General features: G+C 38.0%; 1 protein-coding gene across 4 annotated transcripts in view; it reads left to right on the top strand.

Annotated features, from left to right (window-relative positions):
* NOL4 (nucleolar protein 4) overlaps nt 1-25,497 on the top strand; it is a 152,226-nt gene that overhangs the window by 115,410 nt on the left and 11,319 nt on the right. For 3 of the 4 annotated variants that reach the window (XM_058832455.1, XM_058832454.1, XM_058832453.1), the window contains one exon: nt 3,833-3,946. The exons of the other annotated variant lie outside the window; for it this stretch is intronic. In XM_058832455.1, coding sequence (XP_058688438.1) covers nt 3,833-3,946 — 114 coding nt within the window. The remainder of the gene's footprint in view (nt 1-3,832; nt 3,947-25,497) is intronic. 4 annotated transcript variants of the gene reach the window in all.

Genomic DNA, 25,497 nt, shown 5'->3' with positions numbered 1-25,497 from the left:
CTGAGGAGATATAAAAAAACAAAACTGGATGTGTGTTCAAAATGTGACTTCTGCTTTAGTGCAGTCATGAGCACTATCATGTTTCCAAGTAAATACAAAGCAATTCTGTATGCTGCTTTTGTGTGATGGACATACAGTCTTCTCAGAAGGTCTGTATTGCACTATTCACCAGATTTCTTCTTTTATTCATCTTGTCACCTGAGAGTTACTATAAAATTTTCACATGTCTTTTCTATCTGTCCTTGGTTCAAAATGACAAAAATGTTATCCTGCCTTGTGATTTTCTACTTTTGATAGATTAAATTTACAGGATTTCTTCTTTTCTTTTGTTTTACATATTGGTAGTTCCAGTATAGTTATTTCCTGCTTTACATCACTGTAAAGTGAGAGAAATACCAGACTGGGGCTGCCTCAAACAACACTAGGCACATTCTAAACCAGCTAAAGCTGGTTGGGAATTTTTTGGTAATGCCTTTTTTTTTTTTTTTCCTTTAAGACATTGCCAAGGATTTTCTGTATTGACATAAAATGAAGCCTGGTTTTCTGCTAGTTCAGTGGGCAGGTTGTGGATCCAGGGATTGTGGGGGCAGCCTGGGAACCCTTGGAAGAAGTTCTCCTTGGCTCCCACATTTTCTGCTGTAATTCCAAACATGTAGGATCCAACACTCAGCTCTGCAGAGGGCAGCCTGGGAACCTGCAAAATGTCCTTTTTGCTGAGATCTGCAGGCTTCCTTCTGCAAAATTGAATGATATCACTTTTGTCATGTTTTCCAAGGCTTTTGAATGTCATCCTCAGCTTGGGAATTGAGCAATGTTCAGAACCCAACAGGGATGTTTGAGCTTCTTACAGAATTGGTTTTACAGCTGTAGTTATGGGAGAGATCATGAATAATCAGAAGTAGAGAGGAAAAGGAAGCTGAACTAAGCCAGAAAGAGGCTTCCAAGCTTAGAAGATGGAGATATTAATTCAGTTTATTTAAAAACAATTTTTTGAAGTGGTTATTTCAAAGCAATTTTTCCTCTTAGGCAAGGCTTTTCAAAATTGATCTTTTTGACACTTTACAGTATGGAATTTTGCGAAGCAGAAAATCTCCTGTTTAACAGCTCTGCTCCTAGTGACAGAGGACTGTGTTCATCTTCGCAGTCAATTCCATACTAGAGCTCTGTTGATAGAGCCTGAACCCTGAACCCTGAGCAGATGATTTTTCTCCTGTTCTTTGTTACAGTTCTTTACTCAGGTGACTGGGCCATGTATTCATCATATTTTCCCTAATGTTCACTGTAGGTAGTTCTTGACATGAACATATCAACAGCCAGCTGCAGTGATGATTGAGAGAAATTGTGGGTTAACACGTATTTCAAGAGGAAGATGCTCCAGTATCCAGAGATTTCCTCTTTTTTGCAGGTGCTAACTTGAGTTCAGTATTTCAATAGGGAGTACATGACCACTATATTCCTTTTCTGAGAAAGGAGAACTGCTTGATTTTTATCATAACAGTTTATTTTTTGTTTTATCAAACACTTCAATAATCTTATTCTCTTCCATAGACAAATAAACTGGGAGAACTGATGTTCAATTTACTTTTTGGTCAGAACATTAGGTTTTTTGGATCATATATCAGCTTCTAAAAACCCAGTGATGTGTAGGTATAGTTACAGGTTTAGCTAAAGACCTGAGCTGGAGGAATTAACCAGGTGTTTGCTCACCAATTTTTGAGAGTATCATTGTGTTAACATCACTGTTACAGGACCACAGTGAGATTTCCATGCAGCCAACAGAGTCAGTGCACCTTGAACCTACATAAGCCAGTGGCATGTGCAGTGGTATGTGGTCAGAAAATACAGAGAGGGATCCAGTGGGATGCAGTAACAAATTCAGAGTAACATCACCATTTTAGGGATGCAGTTTATTAAATAGAATGTTTTGCCAGTGAAACCCTTCCACAAAGACTTACTTCATCCTCTGGAGCTCTGAGTAGGGTATCTGCTTGTACTGCATGTAATGTTAACTTCTGTCATGGCACTGGGGTTTACATCAGTGTCCCTCATCTCCTAGACAGAATTGTTTTCAAACTGGAAACAAGTTCAACAGTTTGTTCTGTCAAATCAATCCAAGTATAATTTATTGCAGTACTGCAGCCTCTGGTTGCCTTTCTTGCACTGCTGCTTTGCTGATGCCACAGACTTTGTTCCCATGTAAGTGGGGGGAAATAAGCCTATTGCACTGGTGAGGAAGACCCATAAATCCCTGTTTCTGAAAGCTAGCTCATCTTCTGGTCCCAGACAGACAGACTGTGGTCCCATGCTTTAGAGAAAGTAGAGTGTTAGATTTAAAATTGGCATCCTGCAGAGCATATCCGAAGTCAATAAATGGGCTTTAATTTTTAAAGGTAAAAATCTAATACTGATAATGGCTGGCTCCTCAGTTTCTGGAATGTTATGAAAACAAAAAAATCTGTTGAGCCTATATAATTAATCTGTTTTAAGGTTGTTTTCCAGGACATGAATGGGAATAACTTAAAAATTTTCTTCCAAAATTAATTGGCATTTTGTAGCAGGTTCATATCCATGTTTCTGGGAGTGGGAAAGTAAAACTCTTAAAAAAAAACAACAAAAAAAACCCCCAACCCTCCCCCCCCACCCCAACCCAAAGCCCTGAAACCCAAAATCCCAAAAACAAAACAAAAAATACTGAACAAGCAAAAACCACACCCAAATCCCCTTACACATGGCCACGTCCTCAGTAGGTAAAAATTTACGTATTAAATGTAAAATTGAGTTCAATGAAGCTTTGAAAATTTGTGGAAGTTCAGAACTGGGCCCAGAAAATTGCAGTCTCTGTAATGGGCTTATATGTACATCATATTATCTCTGTTAATATCCCCACTTTGTTTATTTTCTTGGTAATTCTGATATGGCTTTGTATATTAATGAAGAAGATTATTATGAGCTTCATCTTTCAGGAAGATTGTTTTGTATGTAATCAAAAAGAAAAAAAAAAGCTGCATAAATATGCTTCCTAATGAAATGGTAGGCAAAATCATACTGGAGTTCATAATAAACAATGATGCTAAAAAGATTCTATTATTACCTTTTTGGGGGGGATTCACTGCAACTTTAACCTTAAATGTGTAAAAGCTATGAAATTAGTAATAGGATTTGAACGGGAAAAATGAACCATATCTAGTTGAACCACAAAATATCTGGAGTGTTGCAAGGCTGGCATTATCGAAAGAAAAACAAATTTATTTTTTTTTAAAGTCGTTTTAATCACATCAGTCATGTTGTAGCAAGGAATGCAAATATTCATATACTACAGATTGAGGCTGCTCTGAAATGTTCTGACAATCTGTTAGGTTTTGAGTGATGTTTCAACCCTATCACTTGGGTGGTGTTTTTTTTTTTTGTTGTTTTTTTTCTTCTTTTTTTTTTTGTATGACTATAAAAAACACTACTCATCTCTGTCACATGCTGCACAGGATAAAAAGCCTTTCAGTTTTCTTAACAAGAATCAGACGGCCAGGGTGCTGCTGGAACGCAGAGAATATGCCACTGTCTGTTCAAAGTACAGCTTAATGAGCCAGACTAAACACACTGGACAATAGAGCTGTGGGGGGAAAGGGCTTCTCGTGGATCTGTGGATCAGCTGCGGCTTTAACATCTAACTAGTTTCATTTTTCATCTTTGCAAGTTCCATTTCCCTGTTTTGTTGGTATAAACTGCATTTCAATGAGCGGACTTTCCTGCCTAGGTGATGGTATGGTGTGCTTTGAAAAAGGATGTTGTGGATTACGCTAGGAATAATTTCTGTGTTTCTTTTTCTCTTTCATAGTCACGACCTATTCCCTCACACCTTACTTCAGCAGTTGCAGAGAGTATCCTGGCTTCCGCCTGTGAGAGTGAAAGCAGAAATGCTGCAAAAAGGATGCGGTTGGATAGACAGCAGGTACTGTGTTGTTTGGGGGTCTACCACATCCATATTTATAAATGCACTGGACTCATTTACATAGGATGCCATGCAGAAGGGTGGTGCAGCCCCTTATATGCTTCTTGCTAGCAAGATTAATTAAAATACAAAAGCTGTAGTTTTTTTAATGAATACACAAGCATGTCTTTGTCTGTATTTACATAAGCTGTGTGAGGTTAATATATTTGTAATGTCCAGCTGGATAAAGCTATTTATTTACTTTTTGATGGCTGTAGATTTTTGGAGCATAATGTGTAATCTCTACAGAAGAATTTAAAATAACAGAACATGGAGTGGATATAATGTACATAAACAACAGAAATGGTGCATGTGTCCATGAATCAGTGTATTTATTTGTGCACATATTCTCTTTCAAAAAGTGTATGCATTTTAAATATAAGGTGAAATGTTACTGACTGAAAGTACCTATTTGCCTGAAACAGAGAAGTTACTGTGCTGTATAACAAAATGCTGTCAATTAACTTATTAGTGAGTTTTTAAAGCTCATATGTTTTTTCTTATGAGATTATTCACCTTTTGTAGTGATGTTACAATTTTATTACCTTTAATTTTCTAGAAGTTGCATGTTTTCTTTTAGTTTCTTAAAATCCAACTGGTAGTTCATTCTAGGGTTTGATTATTTACTTCCTCCATAGGTACAGTGAATGTCTAACATTCTTATTATGAAGACTACTATGCTTTGTTTCTCTTCACCATTGTAACAAAGTACAAATTTTGGTGATATCTCATGTGTTCCAAAATGTGTTTCTGTCATGGCAGATGAACTTTTATTTCATGGAATAGAAGATTTTTAAAAGAACATTTTCCTTTTATGCATAGTCCATTGAGTTCTTTCAGGTCATGCCCTAACTATATAAAGGATTACTACTGCTATACTTATAAAATTGACAGTTTAGGATCTGAGAGTGTATGTTGCTATTTCTTTTTGCTGTGATATTTTTTGCTAGTATTTTCATTATTGTGCTACATTTGCCTTAAGATTTAACAAATCACATGGGATACCAAGCACTGGAATATTAAATATACTTTAGATTAGAAACAGTGCTCATTCAGATTGTGCAGGTTTTATATTCTCTCATTTTCTCTCTGATTTTTCAGTAATAATAAAAGGAAAAGCTACAAAGTCAATGTGCTCTTTGCCCAAGGGGAACTAGAAATGACTTGCACAAACATCAGTTCATTTCATTGTACAAAACTAATAGCTCAATTCCTTGGTCCAGCCAGGGTGAGGCAGAGTTTTCAAGTGATTTAAATGAAGTGATTTTAATGAGAATCCCATAATGCTGTTCAGGGAGCCAGAGACCTGTTGAAACAAAAAAATCAATATTTAAACTGTAGTCAGAACTCAAAAAAACATATTAATAGGATTTTTTTTTCTTTTATTTGTAGTATTACTATCACAGAAGGATTTGCGAACATCTTTGGGGGGAGAGGCATTTCTTTACTTTTCATTACAGAATTAAAAATCTGCAGTCAGAATATCTCCCAGCTGATCACCTTAATTGCAACTGTGATCTTAAAGCAGCAAAGCTGCCTATGAACAACGGGTTCTGCTTCCTTCAGCTCTTCCCCCTTTTTTCTAGTGAGTTCTGGGAATACAGTGGAGTTGCAAATAGCGCCAGCCATTTGATTCAGCAAGCAGTAAATTAGCTGAGCTGGTGTAGCTTTGCTGCTTGCAAAACTACTTGTGAATTCAGGACAGATATACTAAGTAGATATGCTGAACATGCTGGAAAGAAATATGGCAATGTATATTAGGTAGCTTCATAAAACTTAGTGAGAAATTTACCCTTCAGGGTGGAATAGATAAATCATTAGAGAAGTAGAAAACCTTGGGTTTAGCCCCAGTTCCATTGAAATTCAATTAGTTATTCTGAGGATGTGAAATTAACGAAGTAGACTGAGAGCAAAGCATTCTGGAATATTTCTGAGTGTGGTAGTTAATGGACAATGGCATGCTCAGTTCCAATGCTGAGATGGGAACTGGATCTGTATCCTCACATCCAGAGAGTGTGACTAATAGGTAAAAGGCTTCTATTTTGCTTGTCTTCCTATTTTTTCCTCTTAATTTGCTATTAAATTTCCTTTGTATTTTTATATATATCTATGTAGGATTCTATATCATATATGTTGTTTTGTCATTCTATAGCTAAAAAAACCACAAAAACAAAACAAAACCAAAAACCCTTGTTTTCCAAAATTTCCAAAAATTGGGTGTTACACCACTGGGTAGACTCAAGCTTTGAGGATGCCAGTGAAAATTTGTGAGGGAGATAGCGGAAACAAGATAGATAAGATTTTGATGATGAAAATTACCACTTCATAAATTATATCAAGAGATTTTCTAATTGAAGACAAGCATTAGGCAGTCCTGGAAAGTAGATAGTCAAGAGGATCTGGCAAGAACACTCATTCAGCACTTCCCCTCAGAGCTGAGTGGAAGCTCTGCGTTAAGGCTGCTTTATTCTTGCATGCAGTACAGTGAAGTTCTGCCTTTTGTGTTCCAGACAGGTAATCTGCCTTAAAGTGAGATGTAGCACTCAGTGCCATGATCTAATTGATGTGGCGATGTTCTTGTGATAGGTTGGACCCAATGATATCAGAGGCCACTTCCAACTTAATTGATTCTGTTGTTCTGTGATTCTGTGATTTATATCCCTACCACCTCCTTTTTCAGAATATTACCTGCAAACCATGAATTAATTAATCACACAGTGAGTGTTATGCCCAATCCTGAAGATAAGGTAAAACTTTGCACTCCTGAACTCCTTTTCTTGTCTTGTTTATGCTCTTTCCTTTTCTTCTCCATTCTTTCTTCTCTCCCTGACAAAACCCAGGCCTTAAGCAGGAAGTTCTGAGTATCTTGCATGCATGTCCCTTATGGAAGTCTCTATCTGTTAAAATGACATGGATTTCCAAATGAAATAGGTTTTTTTTTGCCTACAGTGTTAATTTTAGCAGTGATTTGATGAAAAACCATCTCAATTATTGCTCAGCAAAAAGAAGCAGCTTAAAAGTCAAAACTAGGACACTTTTACGCTTTTAACACCTCTTTTTTTTTTTTTTTTTTTTTTTTTTTTAACAGAGTCTTGGCCGCACTCATGAGTATTTGTTGTTTCTTTCACAAGTATTAAATGTGAAGGATTGGCTTTATATACCTACAACCCCATGCACCCATTTGTTTTCTCTTTGGAAGAAACCTGTCCTTATATGTTTGTGTCTCTGCACACACGAATACTTCATCTTATGGATTACTTTCTAGAAGTATTTCTGATGGCTGCAGTGGTTAATATAGTCCTGATCTGGGGACAGTATTAAATGTGATAAAGTTAAGTCTGAATAATGAAGAAACCATCCTTTAACCAGTGTCTTAAATTGCACTTATATGATCTTTGTATTTCCTAACTCAAAGCTGAAAATTTCTGCCAACAAAAATCCAATTTAAAATATAAGTTAATGAAATCTGGTATCACTGACTTGTCTTCAATATTGGTTTTTTTTTCATTCCAGGAATTTATTTCTTAATGGGAAAATCAATGTTTTCTTGTCTTTCAGGAAACTAGTAATTTTTCATAGTTGTTGGAAACTGCAACAATAAATGCATTGCCAGTTGGTGAGACTTCTCTTTAGGAAATATGAAAGTATTTACTAGGCTGTGGAAGCTCTGACTGTAATTCTTTGGCTGTCTGACCATGTTAGATGTTACACAAGTGCTCTCTTAAGCTTCAGTGCATTTTCATTTTCTTGAGATCAAGCACTGGTTGGTTGGCCAGATGCTTTAATGCCGAGAAGTTATATATTTGATACCTATTACCCAACTGAAGAATCCTGTCACTTTCACTTTTAAATTCTGCCTGGTACCAAAAATAATTTATTCTGTTCCACAATTTTTATAGATTTATATGTTGAAATTGTCTAGATTTATGGGTAGTACTGCTGAGTACATTACACACGAGTGAAATGCTTGTGACACTGGGCTAGATTTGGTTGATCTTTCATAGTCCAGATCAGGAATATGGTACAGAGGCAATGCAGAGTTTTTGTGTCTCTCTCCAGATCACCTCTGTTGAGTCTGGATACTGTAAAAGAGTAGCTCTTTTGAATTTTAAAAATGTTTTTGTTCGCAGTTGATGAAAAATGTAGAAACAATAACTGAATCAACCTTACATGATTTTGCTTCAGTTTGAGATAGAAGAGGCATTATTTGAATCCTTAAGATTTTCTGTGCTTCTTTGGATGTTCTCCTCAGATAATCCTTCATGATCGTTATTACATCCCTAGCAATATTTGGTCTGAAGCATTTGCATTAAGTGGAGGTTCTGAACTACAACAAACAAGGGGGTCATGAAACAAAATAAGTAGAGCTAAAATACAGCCATATTCACTTGTATTCATTGCATTTGGTGAACAATATTCCTCTTTTGCCATGCTCTTCACTTTACAAGCCAAATTGTGTCTTGGTTGGGCAAAAGAAGAATGGTTAAATAAGTAGAAAAACCTGGGAAAAGTCATCCTGTCATTGTGTTCTGTGCAGTGAGAAGAGGGGCAAGATGCCTGCTTTGTGTACTCCAGAGACCTCAGTCATGTGGTTCAATTTATTGTTCACAGTGATGCCTTGAGAAGGCTGACCTAGGACAGAGGCTAGACAGAGTTAAGAATAAAGTAGGTATTTACTGAAAGGCCTTAAAGGATCCACCTTGGGCAGTACAGGAGCCTGGCCAGAGCTACACCCAAAATGAACCTAAAAATGTTCACAGTCTCACATTCTTATAAGTTTTAGTCCATCTGCATATCAGGGTTAGTTGTCCAGTCAAAGCTTCAGATTATGAAGTCTCATCCTTGTTTTCTCTTCAGTCCACTGTTGTTTATGCTTTGGGCCTGAAACTTGTAACGATTGTCCTTGGTATCAAGGTAGAAAAGGAATTGTTCTGTCCACCTACTCTGTGAAGAGAGCTCACTAACACTTAACATGAAGCTCAAAGCTACACATCTAGGCAGCACAGAATCTGAAAAATATGAAAGCTAAAATTTAAGGCATCAACAGAAATGAAAGTTTTGTTCTAAGAGGTGAACCATTGTCAGGCTCTCCTTCTTCCAAACAGATATGTGTGTACTTTAGTTTTTGTTAAACCTCAACATGAAACAGTGTGGAGCAGGGCTGGCCTATGGGACTCTGGAGAAAGTGGAGGTGGATTAGTGTTGCTACTGTTCCATCTGAAATTAAAGGAAAACCAAAAAAACAATGAAAAGTCTTCAAGAGAAGATGTAAGAGTAAATAGTAATTCAAAATAGTAAATAGTAATTTATATAGTAACTTATATACATCAGTATGCGAGAGGACCTGCCTCTATTTTCTCAAAAGATGATGAACTGGTGGAATCTATCTGTGCAAAAGCACATACGAATCATAGCAGGAAAAATGCCTTCCCCTTCATTTGGACACAAGTAGGTTTTTGTAGGAGCTGCATTTTTGATTTTATTTTTTTTGTTAGAATTTATACTTTTTGCATACTGTCATGTTGCAAAATTTATGAATGAGCATTTTTCTCCAATTGAAATAAGTAGTTTTTGGCAATTGACAAGATGTCAGCACTTGGGAATGAGGAGGGAGGATAAATATGGGAAAGCAGGAAAAGAACTGAATCATAGAGTGATATGACTGTAGAAGTGTATGAACCTTCTCATGGACATGTCATGTATAGTTAGCCAGATCATTTAGAAAATTGATGTTGCTTCATTCACATGTTGATTTGTACCAGTTAGGAATCAGAACCTTTGAGAATATATTGTTTTATTTGTAGACAGAATAGTGGTCACCTATGACTGCAAAGCCAGTGACCTGGATGCTCTCCTGGATTCAATCCATGTCAATTTAGCCATTTGACTCCAGTGACTAATGTCATGGAAAGGCTGCAACAGCCTGCACAGTTTTTTGATCAGCCAAAGGAGGGAGCTACATGCACTTCTTTCATCCTTATGCCCCAAGTATTTGGACATGCAGTGTGTGATTCTGTTGTAGACACAAAGCAAATGACAAGTTGAGCCCAAGAAAAACTTAAGCTCAGAGGAAAATGAAAGTTATTGTTATCTTACATATTTCCCATCCTAACAAAGGCATTTCTCAGTCAGAACTGGTGGTTTTTAAATTAGTAGTCTCTTCACAGAATGCTTTTCTGTCAGTATTTTATAGAAAATACATGATAAGAAAAAATTATTCTGCATTTCATTTTTTAAAACATACGAGTTTAAAAGGTACAGTTTCCTTCATTCCAGAGATTACATGAAAATAGCAGTAGTCAAACAACTTTATAGTCTGACAAAGGTGTTGTCCTCAGAAATTCACTGTACAGATATCACAATACAACTCACTTGATGTGCTAACCTCAGTTAAAAAAAAAGAAATCTTTGTTTATTTGAGCTTTTCAAATTGACAAGGGTGAGTCTGTTTTCACAGTGTATTATGCACTATGATGCTACGAAGCAGTTCTTTGTGATAAACACTGAATGCATTTTTTTAAGTAAATCTCTCATTGAGATGATAGCTGTAATTTTTTTCTAATCTGCGACTTGTAACCAGCCAAATCAAATATCAGTAATCATCGTGGTGGAGGGAAAGATAAGAAATAACTCCCAAGGAAGAAAAAAATTAATGATCCCAAAGTGTAGAAGGAGCAGCTGAGATCACTTGGTTTGTTCAGCCTGGAAGAGGAGGCTGAGGGGAGACCTCATTGCAGTTACAATTTCCTTACAGGACCAAGAGGAGGGACAGGCACTGACCTCTTCTCTGCAGTGCCCAGTGACAGGACCCGAGGGAATGGCTTGAAGTTGTGTCAGTGGAGGTTTAGGTTGGATATAAAAAAAAGTTCTTAACCCAGAGGGTGGTTGGGCACTGGAACAGGCTCCCCAGGGAGGTGCTCACAGCACCAAGCCTGTCTGAGTTAAAGAAGTGTTTGGACAATACTCTTGGGTACATGGTGAGATCCTTGAACTCTCAGAGACTGTGCAGGGCCAAGAGTTGAACTTGATGATCCTGATGGGTCCATTGAAACTCAGCTTATTCTGTGATTCTGTCATAAGTTTGCAAATAGGCACTTTAAACACATCCTTCTCAGCCATTTTTGTTTTGGGGGATAAAAGCAAGGAAAATCTAAAGTATTCAGTGAATAGGCTGTTAAGGATATTTTAACATTTAGTAATTTTAACAATATTGCTTTTTTCTGTTACAGGAGTAGGAAAAGGTGGCTATTAGGTTTCTGGCAAATGAATTATGGCCTAGACACATATGCTGGGAGTCGACCTAACATTTGACTCTGGATAGTTGTCATAGCAGCAACCTGAATAGAACTACAAGTGTTGGTTGTAGAACTGGATACAGGTCCTGTGCTAATGCAATACAGCTGAATATTAATAAAAGTACACATGTACCGGCACTAGGAAATCTCTGCTGTGGTGTTTCCTTCTATTTATATCTAATTCCTAAATTTCTTAAGAAATTGTAGCTTGTGACGAGATGTTACTGATCTGCCTCCATACAATTTCTGGTGCTGTTTTGCTGCAGGTAATAGGGGGGGCTGACATAAAGACTCTTCAAGAGCTGTTCTATTAACATAAATAATGCCTGGCTGTTGCAAACCAGGAGCAGTTTGTGTTTTGATTAAGAAGGAGGGAAATTACTGGTGAACAAATTACAGGTAATTGTGAAACTGCTTTGGAAGAAAGGAATTAAAAATCTAAATTGCAGCAAGGGCATGGAACTCTATTGCAAGATCCCTGTATCTGGCTTTCAGCAGTGATGGTTAAGACACTTTTAAACCTTCATATCTGGAGGACAGAGAGAATTTTGCAATTCATGCCCAGCTTCTAAATCTTGACACTGAGGAGTTTTTTTCATGTATTACCCTTTAAAGAGTAGGAAAGAAGGAAGAAAGATATACATTTGTGTCCCTGATTGTATGTTGTTCTCTTTTTTGATCAATACAGCTCCCAGGAGGAAGGAAAAGATTTTATGGGTTTAAAATGTTATCTATATTCTGTTACTTATATTGTACAGTGGCAATACAGGGCAATATATTATATAGGGCAGATTTGGATAGCATCGGTTACAGAAAAAGGGAGCTATGCAAAAATATCTCCCAGCTGATGCTGGAGGATGCCCTGCTGAGGCCCTGCTGCTGTGGCAGAAAGCTGCAAATGCAGAGGGAGCACAAAGAAGTGGTTTTGTGTCAGGGTGATGGAGTCCTTGTCACAGCTATTCAGTATGCAGGAAGAGCACATCAACTGTACATCCTTGTAAAAGGTGGAGGACAAAGCATCAGGAGCTCCCTTCCTTTTGGGTTTCACGGGGTCTAATTTGCTCTAGAGGATGGAAAAAAAAGGTACTTCATCCAAGTGGCAGCCGTGCAGAGGGATAGGGCCATATCCTATCTCTGTTGTATATTTGCATGAGACCTAAAAATTCCAGCTCAGAGTGGTTTTTGCTTCAGAATGGGAGGCTTGTGGAGTCTTAGAAAAGACCAAAAGGAAGCAGATGGTTCACTTAACGTAAAGCAAACAAATTGAAATTGGAATCCCAAAAGAGGCAAATGTCACTTAATTTGCAAAGAGCTCAATGCCTCTTAAACTACAGAAGCTTTATTAATAATAGCTTTTTGTGTTCAGACATCTCTTTGTGATTTGGTATTTAATAGGGATCAGAATGACTTCTGTACTTCAGTACTTTATCCTTTTATATCTGTGTTCAAAATCATCACTAAGATTGACTGTAATGTCCTTGGATACCCACACTCTAGTTTGTGTTTCAGGCCTTGTTCACTTCTATCATTTCCCCACCTGGTGATTATTTTACTTCTAGGTTGGTCTTTGGTTTGTTTTTGTGGTTCCAAATGATATGCCTTAACCACTGAGGCAAAAAAAAATATTATGCAGGCACCATTTAGCTGCATGTGGATTATTGTCAGGAGATCAAATTATGTACAAGTATGGGGAAGCTTAGCTTCCTACCCAGAATGCACTGGCCATATTGTCAAGGGGAAGAAAATAAGTGGTATGCATTGTAATTTTAAATCCTGCTGCCTTTCAAGTCAGTGGCAAAATTCCTGGTTTCAGCAGTGCTGGATAGGGTTCTGTCATTAGCAGATGCAGCTGGAGAGGATGCCGAGTATCACAGGGCAGCCCCCCTCCCTCCACTCTCCAGACCAACCTACAGTAAATTTGCTACATGCAATGGAAAGGAATAATGTGCAAGGCATGCAATTCCAAATAATTTCATGCCTTGGATTTTCAGTCAGGCCCCAAGGTGAACAGCTAATTTTTCACCTCAACACAAAGATCATTAAATTAGAAAATGCTGTATTTTTCCAGGCTCTTTGTGCCGAGTGTGTGTAGCTGAATTTCAAGCTGCTGATTTCAGAATATACTTTAAGGTACCCTGAGCTGCAATAAGATCTTGAATGTGAGGTAACATTTATGCCAAAGTAAGTTTTCTGATCTGGAGGTTGATAAAGCTGAAGGCTCAAAAATGGAATATTTTGTTGTTTCTTGGACAGGAACTTTAAATCAATCTTATCCCCCTTTCTACCTAGAGGTAGAATGAAAATGAACAGGGTTGGGAACAGCTTTCTTCCATGTGTCTTTAATATCCATTTTACGTCAAGGAGGCAGAAAAGGAAAGGGCAGTGGAAATATAAGAGTTCTCTATTCAAGTCTGAAGATGGAGCTTTTAGAGTCAGGGCTTCTGTTCTTCCTGCTCCAGCCTTAAAAGCCAGGGACAGAGAGGTGTTTACTTATCCCTTCCTTTCATATGGCAAGAAGATACTAAATATGAAGCATTTTCTTGCCTGTCAGATGTTTCTATCATAGATAAAAGCATGTCTTTCTTTTCTTGTGTTTAACTAATGACTTCATTGCACACACCCTCCTGCCCACAGCACAGGCAAGGCATAATGTTTCTGGTGAGTAAATCCCTGTTATCACACAGAGTTTGGGCCAGTTTAATGAAATCAATGCAAAGCCAGTGTGCATGAGCATAACCTTATTTTTCAAGAGGCAAATTCTGGTTTTGGTTATTGAATTAGTAAGATTTAGAATATTTTAGAGAGACATAAATAGTACTCCTAAATTCCAAACATCAGTTGCACAATGGATTCAGAAGAATTCCTCAATTAGAAAGTGCAGTTATGCCCACAGTGTGCACAGACTGCTTATGTTTGGTAGCAGGAACACCAAAGTTGTTTGTGATTCAACAACTGGCTTGATGTCCTAAACTAAATTTAGAAACATATTTTTCTAAGAAAAAATTAAACCTATAATAAGCTGTGGGAGCAGGAGCTGAATGCAGTGCCTGAGAGCAGCACCAGCTGCTAAAGAGGCTAGGCACAGGACAAGGCAGCCAAGCAGACTGTGGCCAGCAGCCCAGGCATTGTGCCAAAAGAATTCTCCCCTGAAATGAGAATATTTGGGGAACAGATTTGCACTGCAGTACACATATTTCATGCTTATTACTCATGGTATTTCATATTAAGCTTCAGTTTTACTGTCTCCATTAATAAAGCAAATCAGAAAGCACATCCTCCAAAGGCCAGTCAAAGTTCATTTCTTTGTTTCTTCCAATGGCATATGCTACTTTGGTTTGATGATTATGGAGTCAAAAGGCCATGCCCCAAACATCACTTCTTATTTACGTAATCTTTTAAAATGCAGAACCCTCACAGTACTGAAGTTAAAGGATGTGTGCTGAGTTCTATAAAAATTAGAGCAAATCCTCTTCAGTAGAAAAAACATTCTCTTTCTGCTAAATAGTTGGAGACAGGGTGTGGAAGTCAGGTTTGTTTGTTTTTTAAAATACCATTTATTTTTAATTTTTTTTTTAAACTATTAAGGTTAAGTTTTACCTGAGACAGTGTTCATAAAGAGACAACCTGACAGAATTTTGTTTTCCACAAACATGCTGTTTAACTTTTAATGCAGGTTTGAAATAAAATAATTAGCATTTAAATGTATCAAAGATAGGGTAAAATATCTTTAAAATATTTCAATCTACCTTTGAAAAGAAGAACCAATCATTAAGTGAATGCAAAAAAGTAATTTCTTACTCTCTAACAGACAAGAAAACTGGGGTTTGATGTTTTGTTTTTGTTTTTTTAGAAGACCTATAACTTCCACTGTAATTTGCCTGTGGAAGCAAAAGGATGGAATCTCTAGTGGGCTTTTTTCCTTTTCAAAGTGGAACACACAGACATTTTTAATTAGTTGAAACTGAGGAAGTTAATTCAGCATTGACCTCAAATGCTTCATGTCTAGGCTGTCATCTGTTTCTAAATGAAGAAGAATTTAATTTGGAATCTAACATAAAGTGCTTTGGTTCATTCCCCCTGCCACACACTCTAATACGTGTAATATTAAAAGAAAGTTTAGAACACAAGAGAAATAGGAAGAATCAGTCAAAATCCAAATTGTGCCCCATAGTTTTCCATAAAGCCTTTCTCAGTAGTTGCATATCCAAATCCTAGGTCTGGCAGGAGTATGGAAAACTTTTTTGTGACAACAAAATATGCTTGGTGGTGGGAGTGATACCAGTTGTAGTGCAGTAGATGAAGAGACCTATAGTGGGAGGTTTAATTATGTTGACCATGATGATATTGTAGTAATAAATCTGCAAAGCTGGCACAAGCATTGCTCCAGCACTCCCACACACTTTTCCTTGTGCGCTTCCTAAACATTTGATTCACAGTTTAAAGATTTTCTCTGTTGGTGCTCTGGTGCCACAGTCCTTCTGCACTGAATGGAGGAGTAATGCTGATCTATCCCAGCTGAAAGTGCTGCCCATCACTTTCAGCGCCTAGTCACTGGAAAATGGCATTTTGGCAAGGGGGGAAAGAAACTCCTGCAGGAGTACCTTACTGAGGCAATTTCTTTAGGACAGTACACATAGGCATGAAAAATAGTGAGAAAAATGCTTGATTGTTATCATAAAAGTGAAGCTGCCTGAGGCATAGCAAGACTTGTTCTGAATGAGAAGGATACGCTGCAAAGGAGGAATTTCTCTCATTTTGCATGTTTCTGGTTCAGAAGTAAGTATTGCTATGTCTTTGTCATCACGCATCAATTTCAGTAATACATTGATTCATTCAGCACCATTACCTGCAGGCAAAACCACTCTTGGAATCGCAAAAGAAGACATTGTTTTCTTGCAGTTTGTCTTGTTTCTCCTTTGGAAGAAAAGTCAGATATTCAGACTCCTCCATTACTACTGCCTGTCAATAAAGAAGCGGCAAAAATAATCAGTAACTATGATCTTCTGCAAGGTGCTGGCCTCTGCAAAGAAATTGGCCTTGAGACGGTTTATGTAAAAAGATGAGAATAAGCATGACATAACCTCTTCTTCATTTGCACTGAAGTTTTACCTTTATTTTTTTCTTCAGATTTTTAGCTACTTGAATTCCAGCAGGGGTATCCCCGGCTCTGGAGTTCATTATGCAGCGTACCGTGGAGTACATTATTCACTTTTGGGATCAGGCATGTACCAAGTGAAGTCTCTTAGGAAAAAGAGCAGGTTTAGCAGACCTGTGCCCATGGTCCTATGTCCTGAGTGATCTTAGGCTGAGGGCTCTGTGGAGGTGACAGAGGGAAGGAAAGGATCTTTTAATATTCTCAGTGTCAGAGGCTGAAGGAGTTGGAATCTTCCAAGTGAAGCTTCCTTTTGTTTAAAGGAAAATGGGGGATGGGAGTGGGTGGGGAGGTGTAAATAGAGGAGATGGGGACTCTCAAATTGACTACTGAAAAACAGAGCCTCAATAATTAACTTATCATAAGGTCCAAGGCAAGGATCATGCTGTGCTGCTCTTTAGGTCAGAGTAAAAGTCTGCCTTTGTTTTCTGCCTATCCTGAGAGGGAGGAACTCTGTATGAGGCCTAGGCCCTAACAAGTCTCTTCCTTCTGCTGTTACAACAGGGAGGAAAAAAGCTCCACCTGCCCTCTCTCCTTGTTGGAAGAGGAAGTTGTCTTCCTCTTAGGCAGATAATGGTGGCTGAAGACTCTTCTGTTCTTCACATGACACCTTTGTCTAGATTTGTACTGCATTCTCCATAGGAAATGTTATGTATATTTTATAAAACACACTGTTACACATAGTAGTTTTGCAAAAACTCAAAGGCATCTGCACAATTCCTATATTAAACCAGGCCCAATCCTGCCTCTTACATGTCTGTAGATGCTTGTAACCTGGTGGCAGTCATTGTTGGACATGTGATTTAAATTTGGACTGAGGAAGTCGCTGCTGTGCACACACTGTGGTGCACTGTGCAGTCTTGCACTTTGCATCTGTCTTGTATATTGCAACAACTTTCAGTTAGTTAGTGGTGGAATACCTAGCTAACTAAATTATTTCATATAATAAAATTCTCTATAAAAATAAAGAGCATGACCACTATCACTTATAGAATAGTTTATGAATTCTGATAACTCCAACCTAAGACAAGAGCATCAGGAGCTACAGAGAAAATTAACTTGCAAGGATGCTTTCTACCATTAGTCCACCTCAAATGGGATTGCTCCATTGAGTTATGCTTTTTAGTACTCCTTTAGTCCTGATGGGAAAAAAAAACACACAGGGAGAGCACATTCAAAAATCAACTATCTAGAACCTCACTAAAGAACAGCAAGTTTATCTTAAGGGCCACACGAAAAGATAAATGCTATCCCTCTCCATTTAGGCAGAGAAACACAGTCCTCTAGTAGAACACAGTTTCTCTTTCCCCAGGGACCATGAATCACAGTTAAATAAACTGTAGGAGTAGCTCATTCACATGTCCATTCTCAACCTGCAGCACTGGTGACCTCTGAAAGCTCATGTTGCACTTGTGCTTCCACAGTGGATAATGAACTGAAAAGCTGAAAGACTATGAACAGTGAGCCCCCTGCTTAGGTACTGCTCCAACAAAAGTGGTTCTCCAACAGCTCCTTGCAACAGCCACACAATACCTCTTCCCAAAGGATGTTTTCTGTACTGCAGGTGATGTGGCAGTGCTGAAAAAACAAGACTCAAATGCTGTAATGTGAAAACACCAACCTTTTATTTAAGGTTAACATACCGATTCCAGTTTATAGATCATGTGTCATTCTATCAGAAGTCTGGGGCTCATTTATCTCTCTTCTACACAATAGCACATTTTTATTTTGATCTTCTTCTTCCATGTCAGTCTCATGCTTTCATTTCTTGTTGAACACTGGCTGATGTCATTTTTGATGCCTAGTGACAACACTGATGGTGACAGTTCATTTCAGTGTTAATAATCTGGAAGCAAAAGGAACCTACTGCCATTCTAATCTGAAACTGAAGTATGGCTTTCTTTTCTTGGCTCTATGCCCTGTGTCAGGAGGACAGTTTGGAGGTCCTTGAAGTGCTGGCAGCTAACTTAAAATTTTTATAGGTACTCTTCAAGTTTCCACATCACTACTGGCATTCCAAGCAGTTTAGATGACTAACTGGACTCTGTATTACACTCAATTTAACTCAATTAGACTCTATCAATATTTCACCACCACCTAAAAAATTCTATTTATAGTTTTTTATCAGAAGTATGGAAACATTTGTACTGGTCTTCAAAGCAGAATCATCATTAATACCTAGACTTCTGGCAGTGGCATGTTGCCTCTGCAGGCTAGTAGCACTTTTTCATGCAATCTCAGGTTTTTGGGCCAGAAAATTCTACTCTGACACTGATGTGCTCTCCATGTAATGATGAGATGATAGACCTCACAGCTAAAGCATGAGTGTTCAGCTTGGCTGCAGTAGCCAGCTCCAACTGAGCTACAAATTGAGTAGTGCGTGGCACAAGAATGGGCTTTCTCATTTGTTATGCACACTTGATTTAAGTAAAAGTGAAGAAAATAATGCAGAGAGAGTGGCAGAGAAAAACATAGTCTAGATCTGATAATAGAGAGTGGAAAACAATTTAGCAATCCCCCAGCTGCTCCTTGCAAGAGGAGAAATAGTGTGCAAACCCAAGAACAGAAATTATGTCCCTCTTGATTTCACTGCTAAGTCCACTCCTGAATTATCAAAACATTTCCCAGTCTGAGGAATATCTGGCATGAGTTCTGTGATATTATTTGAACTTTAGATCATGTTTCATTTTAGCCAGCTTGCTCAAATTTATGTTAAGTACTTCTGGATAAAATCTCCAGGGTCTTTCTGCTGGCTGTAAGTAGATGTCAGCCATAAATCTAGTGCCTTTCCCTGCAATGCTGTTTTGGAGGACAACTAAACTTCAAGGGGAGGGAATCTGTCTAAGGATGCAATTATTTTTTTATATCTATTTGTACTGATGGTTTTGGACACCAGGTTATGGGACTGTCAATAGATGCATCATTTTAAGAAATACTGTGAATAGCCTGAGAGATGGAGAGAGATATTATATGATAAATATAAATATATTTATAAGTCTTGAAATGTTATCAGAGAACTCTTCCCCTTAAATAAAATATTACTGTGTTATGTTTTAAGTATTTTCCTAAAGAGACTATAAGACTTTAGCACTCATTTTTCAGGTTTCAGCTATGGGTCCAGTACAGAAAGTTGAAATTTCAAGTAGATGCTAATTTTTTATTAATAATCCCTCAACATAAAGACTGGAAATTTCATAGAATTTTATCCAAAATTGTTTTGAGGTAAGGTATGATGCTATATGGCAAACAGGTCACATGGGTTAACATTTCTGTGTGCAAATCCAGTGGCTGTAGCAAATTCTTTGCTTTTCTTACTGTGAATACTGAAACTTATGAATGCTGACTTAACTGAAAATTTGGCTTTTGTTCATTCCATTGTAAGAGAAATAAGGCTTTCTGGGGAAGGTAGTATCTTTTCTTAGATCAGCTTTTGGGTACAGAAGTTCTCCTGGTCTTGCTTTACATTGCCTCCATGCTGAGCTTACAGCTGTAAGAGCACATCCTACAATATTAAAGGAAGTCCTTTTACATGACTATAAATATTCAGTACTTTAGATATGAAGGTCAGCCAATGCAAAGGACTACTGAGTAGTTTCATTAGGATTTCAAACTTAGGAAATTATGTAGGTCTATGACACTATGAATTATGTAGGTATATTTTCTTTTTGTTCAAACCTCACTAGTCTTGAACAGGCTTTATTTAGTGTAGTTTATTTAGTAGTAATCCCAACACTAACCTTAGCAACTGGAGAGAGGAGAAAGAATGTGCAATGAAAACCAAAACTACAGTGAAAACTCACATCCATCATTTGCAGAAATACCATTTCCACTATTGCTAAGCACTCTGAGTCAACAGCCTTACTGCAGAATTAAGGGAAAATTTAGCCTACTGTGGCATGCCAAAGTAACGTTTAGCTGTCTGGGCTTTCAGGATATTTGCCATAAAATTAAAAGCTGGGTTAAAAACTAGAGAGTTACTTTAATGTAATTAAAACTAATAAAAGATCTAGTGTTCTGTTAGAACAATGTGTGTCATCCAAGCAGCTGGTAGAATCATCACTTATTGAGATTACCTGACATTTCCCATTACAATACTAGGTGTGCAGTTCGATGATAACTTCATGACCTTCAGCCCGCAGGGATAACATTTACCGTTCTCTATGTCTTCCATCCGCTGAACTCTTTCAGAGATAATTACAGCCACTTTCAAGGATGAGGAAAATTTTATCCTGTAAGGGTATTTTGATCCTCAAGTATATTTACCATTCCTTAAAAAAAAAAAAAAAAAAAGGCTCTGTGTTTGCTCTTGACAATATAGTGGTGTCAGTTTTATACCAAGGATGTGACACTGGATGCACATGCTTATGCAGTCAAAGTATTTTTGCTAAATTCTGATCTCAGTGCAGAAAGGAGGGGAAAAGTTTTGGGGCTGGAGCCTGGTGAGGGTTGACAGAAGCAGAGAAAACAAGGGACAAGAGGAAAGTGACGTTATGAGATGGGGTTAGACGAGGGGCTTGAGAGAGCTGAGGCTGGCAATGTGGTGGAAACTGGACAGGTGGATTAAAGAGGGAAGTGGTGAAAGAGGATCGGATACTATTAATGAGAAATAATGTGAGTTGAAACCAGGAGCTGCTACGGCTAATAATGGAACCTGTCTTTGCTCCTTGTAGGACAAGATTTTTGGGATTAGGATACTGATAGAAAAATCTCAAATGGAACCATCAGTGGCTTTGACATTGGTTAAATACAAACAAGGAAACAAAAGCCCTTGAGTTGCTGAAGCTGCTCAGGTATCTGGCATCGAGAGACTTGTTTGGAAAGGAGAGACTGGGATTTGCTAGGCAAGAAGATTGAAACCGAGATGAAGGGTAGAAGATGAGATTGGAGAAGCAAAGAGGATAGAGTGAAGTCTCAGAGATTTTGCAAAGACAGAGCACAAGGTGTACACAATCTGGTCCAGGCAACAGCAGATCGGTGTCTAAGAAGGGGCCAGATTCTGGGCCCTTCAGGGGGAGCCAGGTTTCATGTGGCTTATCTTCCTTTATATACCTTGCTCCATGCAGATGGTGACGGCTGCTTACCATGGGAGTCCCTTCTCTGTGCAAAAGCTGAGATGGGAAGAGAACTCCCAGCCCCACAATCCTCTGTGGATACAGCAGGGTGTCTTGTGATATAATTTCTGAGTTTGTTCCCAGTTAAAAACTTCAGAGTTTTTTAAAATTAATTTGCACAAAGAGAAGTTCATTATGTTGTTATGGTTGCAGAACTCAAGTACTTTACATATTAGAAAACTAGCTTAAGGTTACCTTTGTTGCCAGAATCTCACCATCTGAAAAGCACTGATAAAAGTCCTATCTATCAGGAGTATTGTAAAGATTAATTTGGTATGCTTTGAAAAGTGTTATGTGGTTTTATCATATGTTTCTATTTATTTTACTTTTGATTCAAAAATTGTAGAATTAAATTAGTGGGATTCAAGTGAGAAAAATATATGAAACATTATCTCCTTTCTTCTAAAGCCATATTACAAGCTACTGAGACCTAAAAAAAAAATTAAAGCCTGCTTTGTTTTTTCAAGTGAATGAATATTTTTTCCTATGCTGAAAAAGTGGAAGACCATATGCAAATAGGCTTATTTGTTTTAAGACTTATCTGCATTTGAGTTTTTCTAACCTCAAAGTAGTATTCTAAAAGAAGTGTTTATGGACAAGAACAACAAGCAATCCACACTTTTCAGATTAATTTATTAAAAAAGGCAGTATCAAGAAATATGAGGCAAAAATGTGTTTGCCTTTCTGTCTCCTTTCTAATTCATGTGGGAAAAAAAATCTCACTGACATAGGGGCAGTTAAAAACTTATTCTCAGAGTCATTGATTTGTCAGTCTGGGAAGTACTGCATTATTAAAAGCAGTAGTCTATGCATGTCACCATTTTTGCATTTTTGGAACATTATAATTTATATTCTTTTTGTAGAAGTTTTGTTAGCTCTGTGGTGAGCTAGCACTGGCCATGTGAGTTGATCTGCACACACCCTCCCTGATGGGATTTACATTTACATCTTAGCAATGCCTGTTGCTAACAGGGGAGCCAAGGCAATAGTACTGCTCTCTCTTAATTGGAGTACACTGAATTTCTGACACTTGGGCATGTAAGGGATCAAAACTCAATGTAACACAGATTTGTCAAGGGTTTTTATTTCAACAGATTATTGCTTTTTTGTGTTATTTTGGAGGTGGTAAAGGAGATGGGGAACAGAAGTGATGGATGACACTGCTAAAGATTCTTCCATGAAGACTGTTTGAAATGAGTTGTGTGTGCTGTGCCTCTGCTGGCAGGGGAACAAGAGGCTGGGAACTGCCAGTGAGCCTTGCTCTTTGTACCACAGTCCTGACAATCTGCACCAACATCATGTTGCTGTGGATGGTTATTCCTCTGTAAACTGTTCATTTGCTGCTCAGAGCATCAGTCAGAGCAGAGAAGGGTTTCTTCAATATACAGGTTATGCAACAGCTCATGGAAAATTTTCTTAGGATGTACTGTCCTTAGAGGGTTATTAAATTGCTTCCCTGATTAAAAATAAAATCAAATTAATTTTTCTCTATCTGCTCTTTTGTGGGGAAAAAAAAAAAAAAAAAAAAAAAAAGTGTTCTCCCAGTACAGACCTTGACATAAAACTGAGACATAAATATCTCTGGTATATATCAACTTGAGGATCAGAGTAAGGACCTCATGCTTTCTCTTTTCAACCCAACAGATAAGTTTTTATTTTAGCATGCTTTTGTACCTAAGAAGTACAAAATTTTTCCATATTCTGATTTCAGTCATTTTGCAGGTAATGTGCTCAAGACTTAAATTGCTTCTCCTCCAAAATAAATTCATAAGAGAGGTATAGTTAGAGGGATGATTTATTTCCTTTGGCATATACTAAATTAAGATAGTATGAGTCAAATTCTAGATGAAAAAATGTTTTATCTGTACCTTGGTCATACTTCTTATTAAAGGTAGATTATAAATAATTTTAAAATGGTTAGTTAATACTTCAAAAGTTTAGTATATTGTTATGATGACAACAGTATATGTTCCAGATAGTTAGGTCAAAAATGTCACCAAATGGTTACTTAATTGCTAATGATTACCTTGAAATTAAAGTATTTTTTAAATAAGATTTTAAATAAATAAGCCTTTTCAGTGTAAACATTATATAGGGAGAAACAGAATGCTGAATAACTAACACAGACTATTTCAAAGATCTCAGTTCTCAGCAGAACAACAATACATTTAATTTCTACATTACTTAAAAATCAAAGGCATTTCAGGTGAAAAGAATGAGGAGAACGAATCTATGAAGAATGAATCTCAGGTATACAAAATTAAATATGATACTCATACTCTCCATCCCCAAGAAAAAGAGAGATTGGATTCTTTATCCTTGGTATGGCTGCAAGGAAAAATGGCAAAACTTTGCCTTTTGAAGTACAAAACATTTCCCAAAAAATGCTTAAATCCCAGAGGAATGTATGAGAGGCAACAGATAACCCCCTGGGACCAAGCTAATGGTTCATAATCTTACTAGTAGGGCCGGTGCCTGAGCCTGCTCAGAAAAAGCTTAACAAAACTGCTCTATTTCTGTGTGTAGTTATCATGAAGATGGAGGTAAACACTTAGTTAAGGATCAGATTTAATGTCTGAAATGTATGGCAGCTTATTCATCATTTAGGGACAGGTGATCAGTGTGCTCTTTAAAGAGACATGAAATATTTAGAGGAAGCCTCCTTCTGCATGGTGGCCAAGAGATTAGAGTTCCTGGTCTCAGCACCATCCTCAACTTTAGCCTCCCTGAGAATGCCTTCCCCACTGGAGTGCCCAGACTCACCTCAAGCCCCATGCCATGGCATGTCACAGTGTTTGTAGGGCTATGATTAGTTCTTTACAATGATCCCCCTCCAGTAGCTCAGCTCCAACCTTGGCTTTCTGACCTCAAAGCCTCCTGTGGATTTTGTGTTAGGGAGTAGATGGAATGGAGCCTCCCAAGGCAGCACTTCTGAGAGAGAACTGAGTCATGCTCCCTTTTCTTGTGCTATCTCTGTAGCCCTGTGGATTGTGCATTCCTTCCCGCACAGTGGCACAGCTTCAGCGATGACTCCCACCACAGTTTTTCATGGAGCCTGGTTGCTAGGAGATGGCAGCTCTGAGTTCAGGTCCCCTCCTCACCACAGCCAGCAGAGACCCTGCATCCCAATTTTTTACGCCTCTTCACCATGTACTGCGAAAAGTAGCCAGAACTCTGGTCTCCCACTTCTTGGCCATGTGCTCTGGAACACATGGGCTGGTGTGCACCAAAGTGCACCAAGCATCCTTGCTGCATCCTCCAGCCAGGCTCTGCCTTCTGGGCTTTGCCAGAGCTCAGTGCATCTGCTCTGCAAGAGACTTCCAGTTAGGGCTTCAGTGCCCTCACTAGAGAGGCTCTGGAGGACATGCGAATTCAGGGTCAGCAAATCTGTGGGCTCCAGACAGCGAGGATAAGGAGACCAATCCTGACACTCTCTGCTCAGCTATACAAGTTAGTCCTGTTTGCAATGTGCCCCTTGAACACAGTTTAGTCCTTGATAGCTTGGCAGAAGTTCTGCTATTGAGCTCCGTGAAAAAAATGAGGCTCTGAGTGAGTCTATGGCAGGAAGCATCATTTAGTTTTAGACATAAGGAGGCAGAACATCTGAGTCTTGAGAGTGTTAAAATTTTGGACGATGAGTTAAGCTATGTTGCCAAGATAGAACTTTACTGTGTAGCTTATGAATGTTCTCTGAGAAAATAATATATTTTCTCTCATAAGAGATATAAATGACCTTTGGAGATAGATAAAAGGTAAATGATATTAAAGTTAAATTCCTGATAAAAAATACATTGCAATTCTGGCCATTTATTTAAGATTATTATTACTTAAGAAGATGCTTAGGAGAACACTTTGGCCAACTCTCTTAAAAACATGAAGTTTTGCCTTAGTTTCCAGCTACTAAAATGCATTAAATCTTCTGTTAATGCTTTTCTTTATTTCACCTGTGTCATT

The sequence above is a fragment of the Poecile atricapillus genome, chromosome 2 (assembly GCF_030490865.1).
Source record: "Poecile atricapillus isolate bPoeAtr1 chromosome 2, bPoeAtr1.hap1, whole genome shotgun sequence".
NCBI lineage: Eukaryota > Metazoa > Chordata > Aves > Passeriformes > Paridae > Poecile > Poecile atricapillus.
The sequence above is the reverse complement of the archived record's forward strand: the minus strand, read 5'-3'. Positions and strand labels throughout refer to the sequence as shown.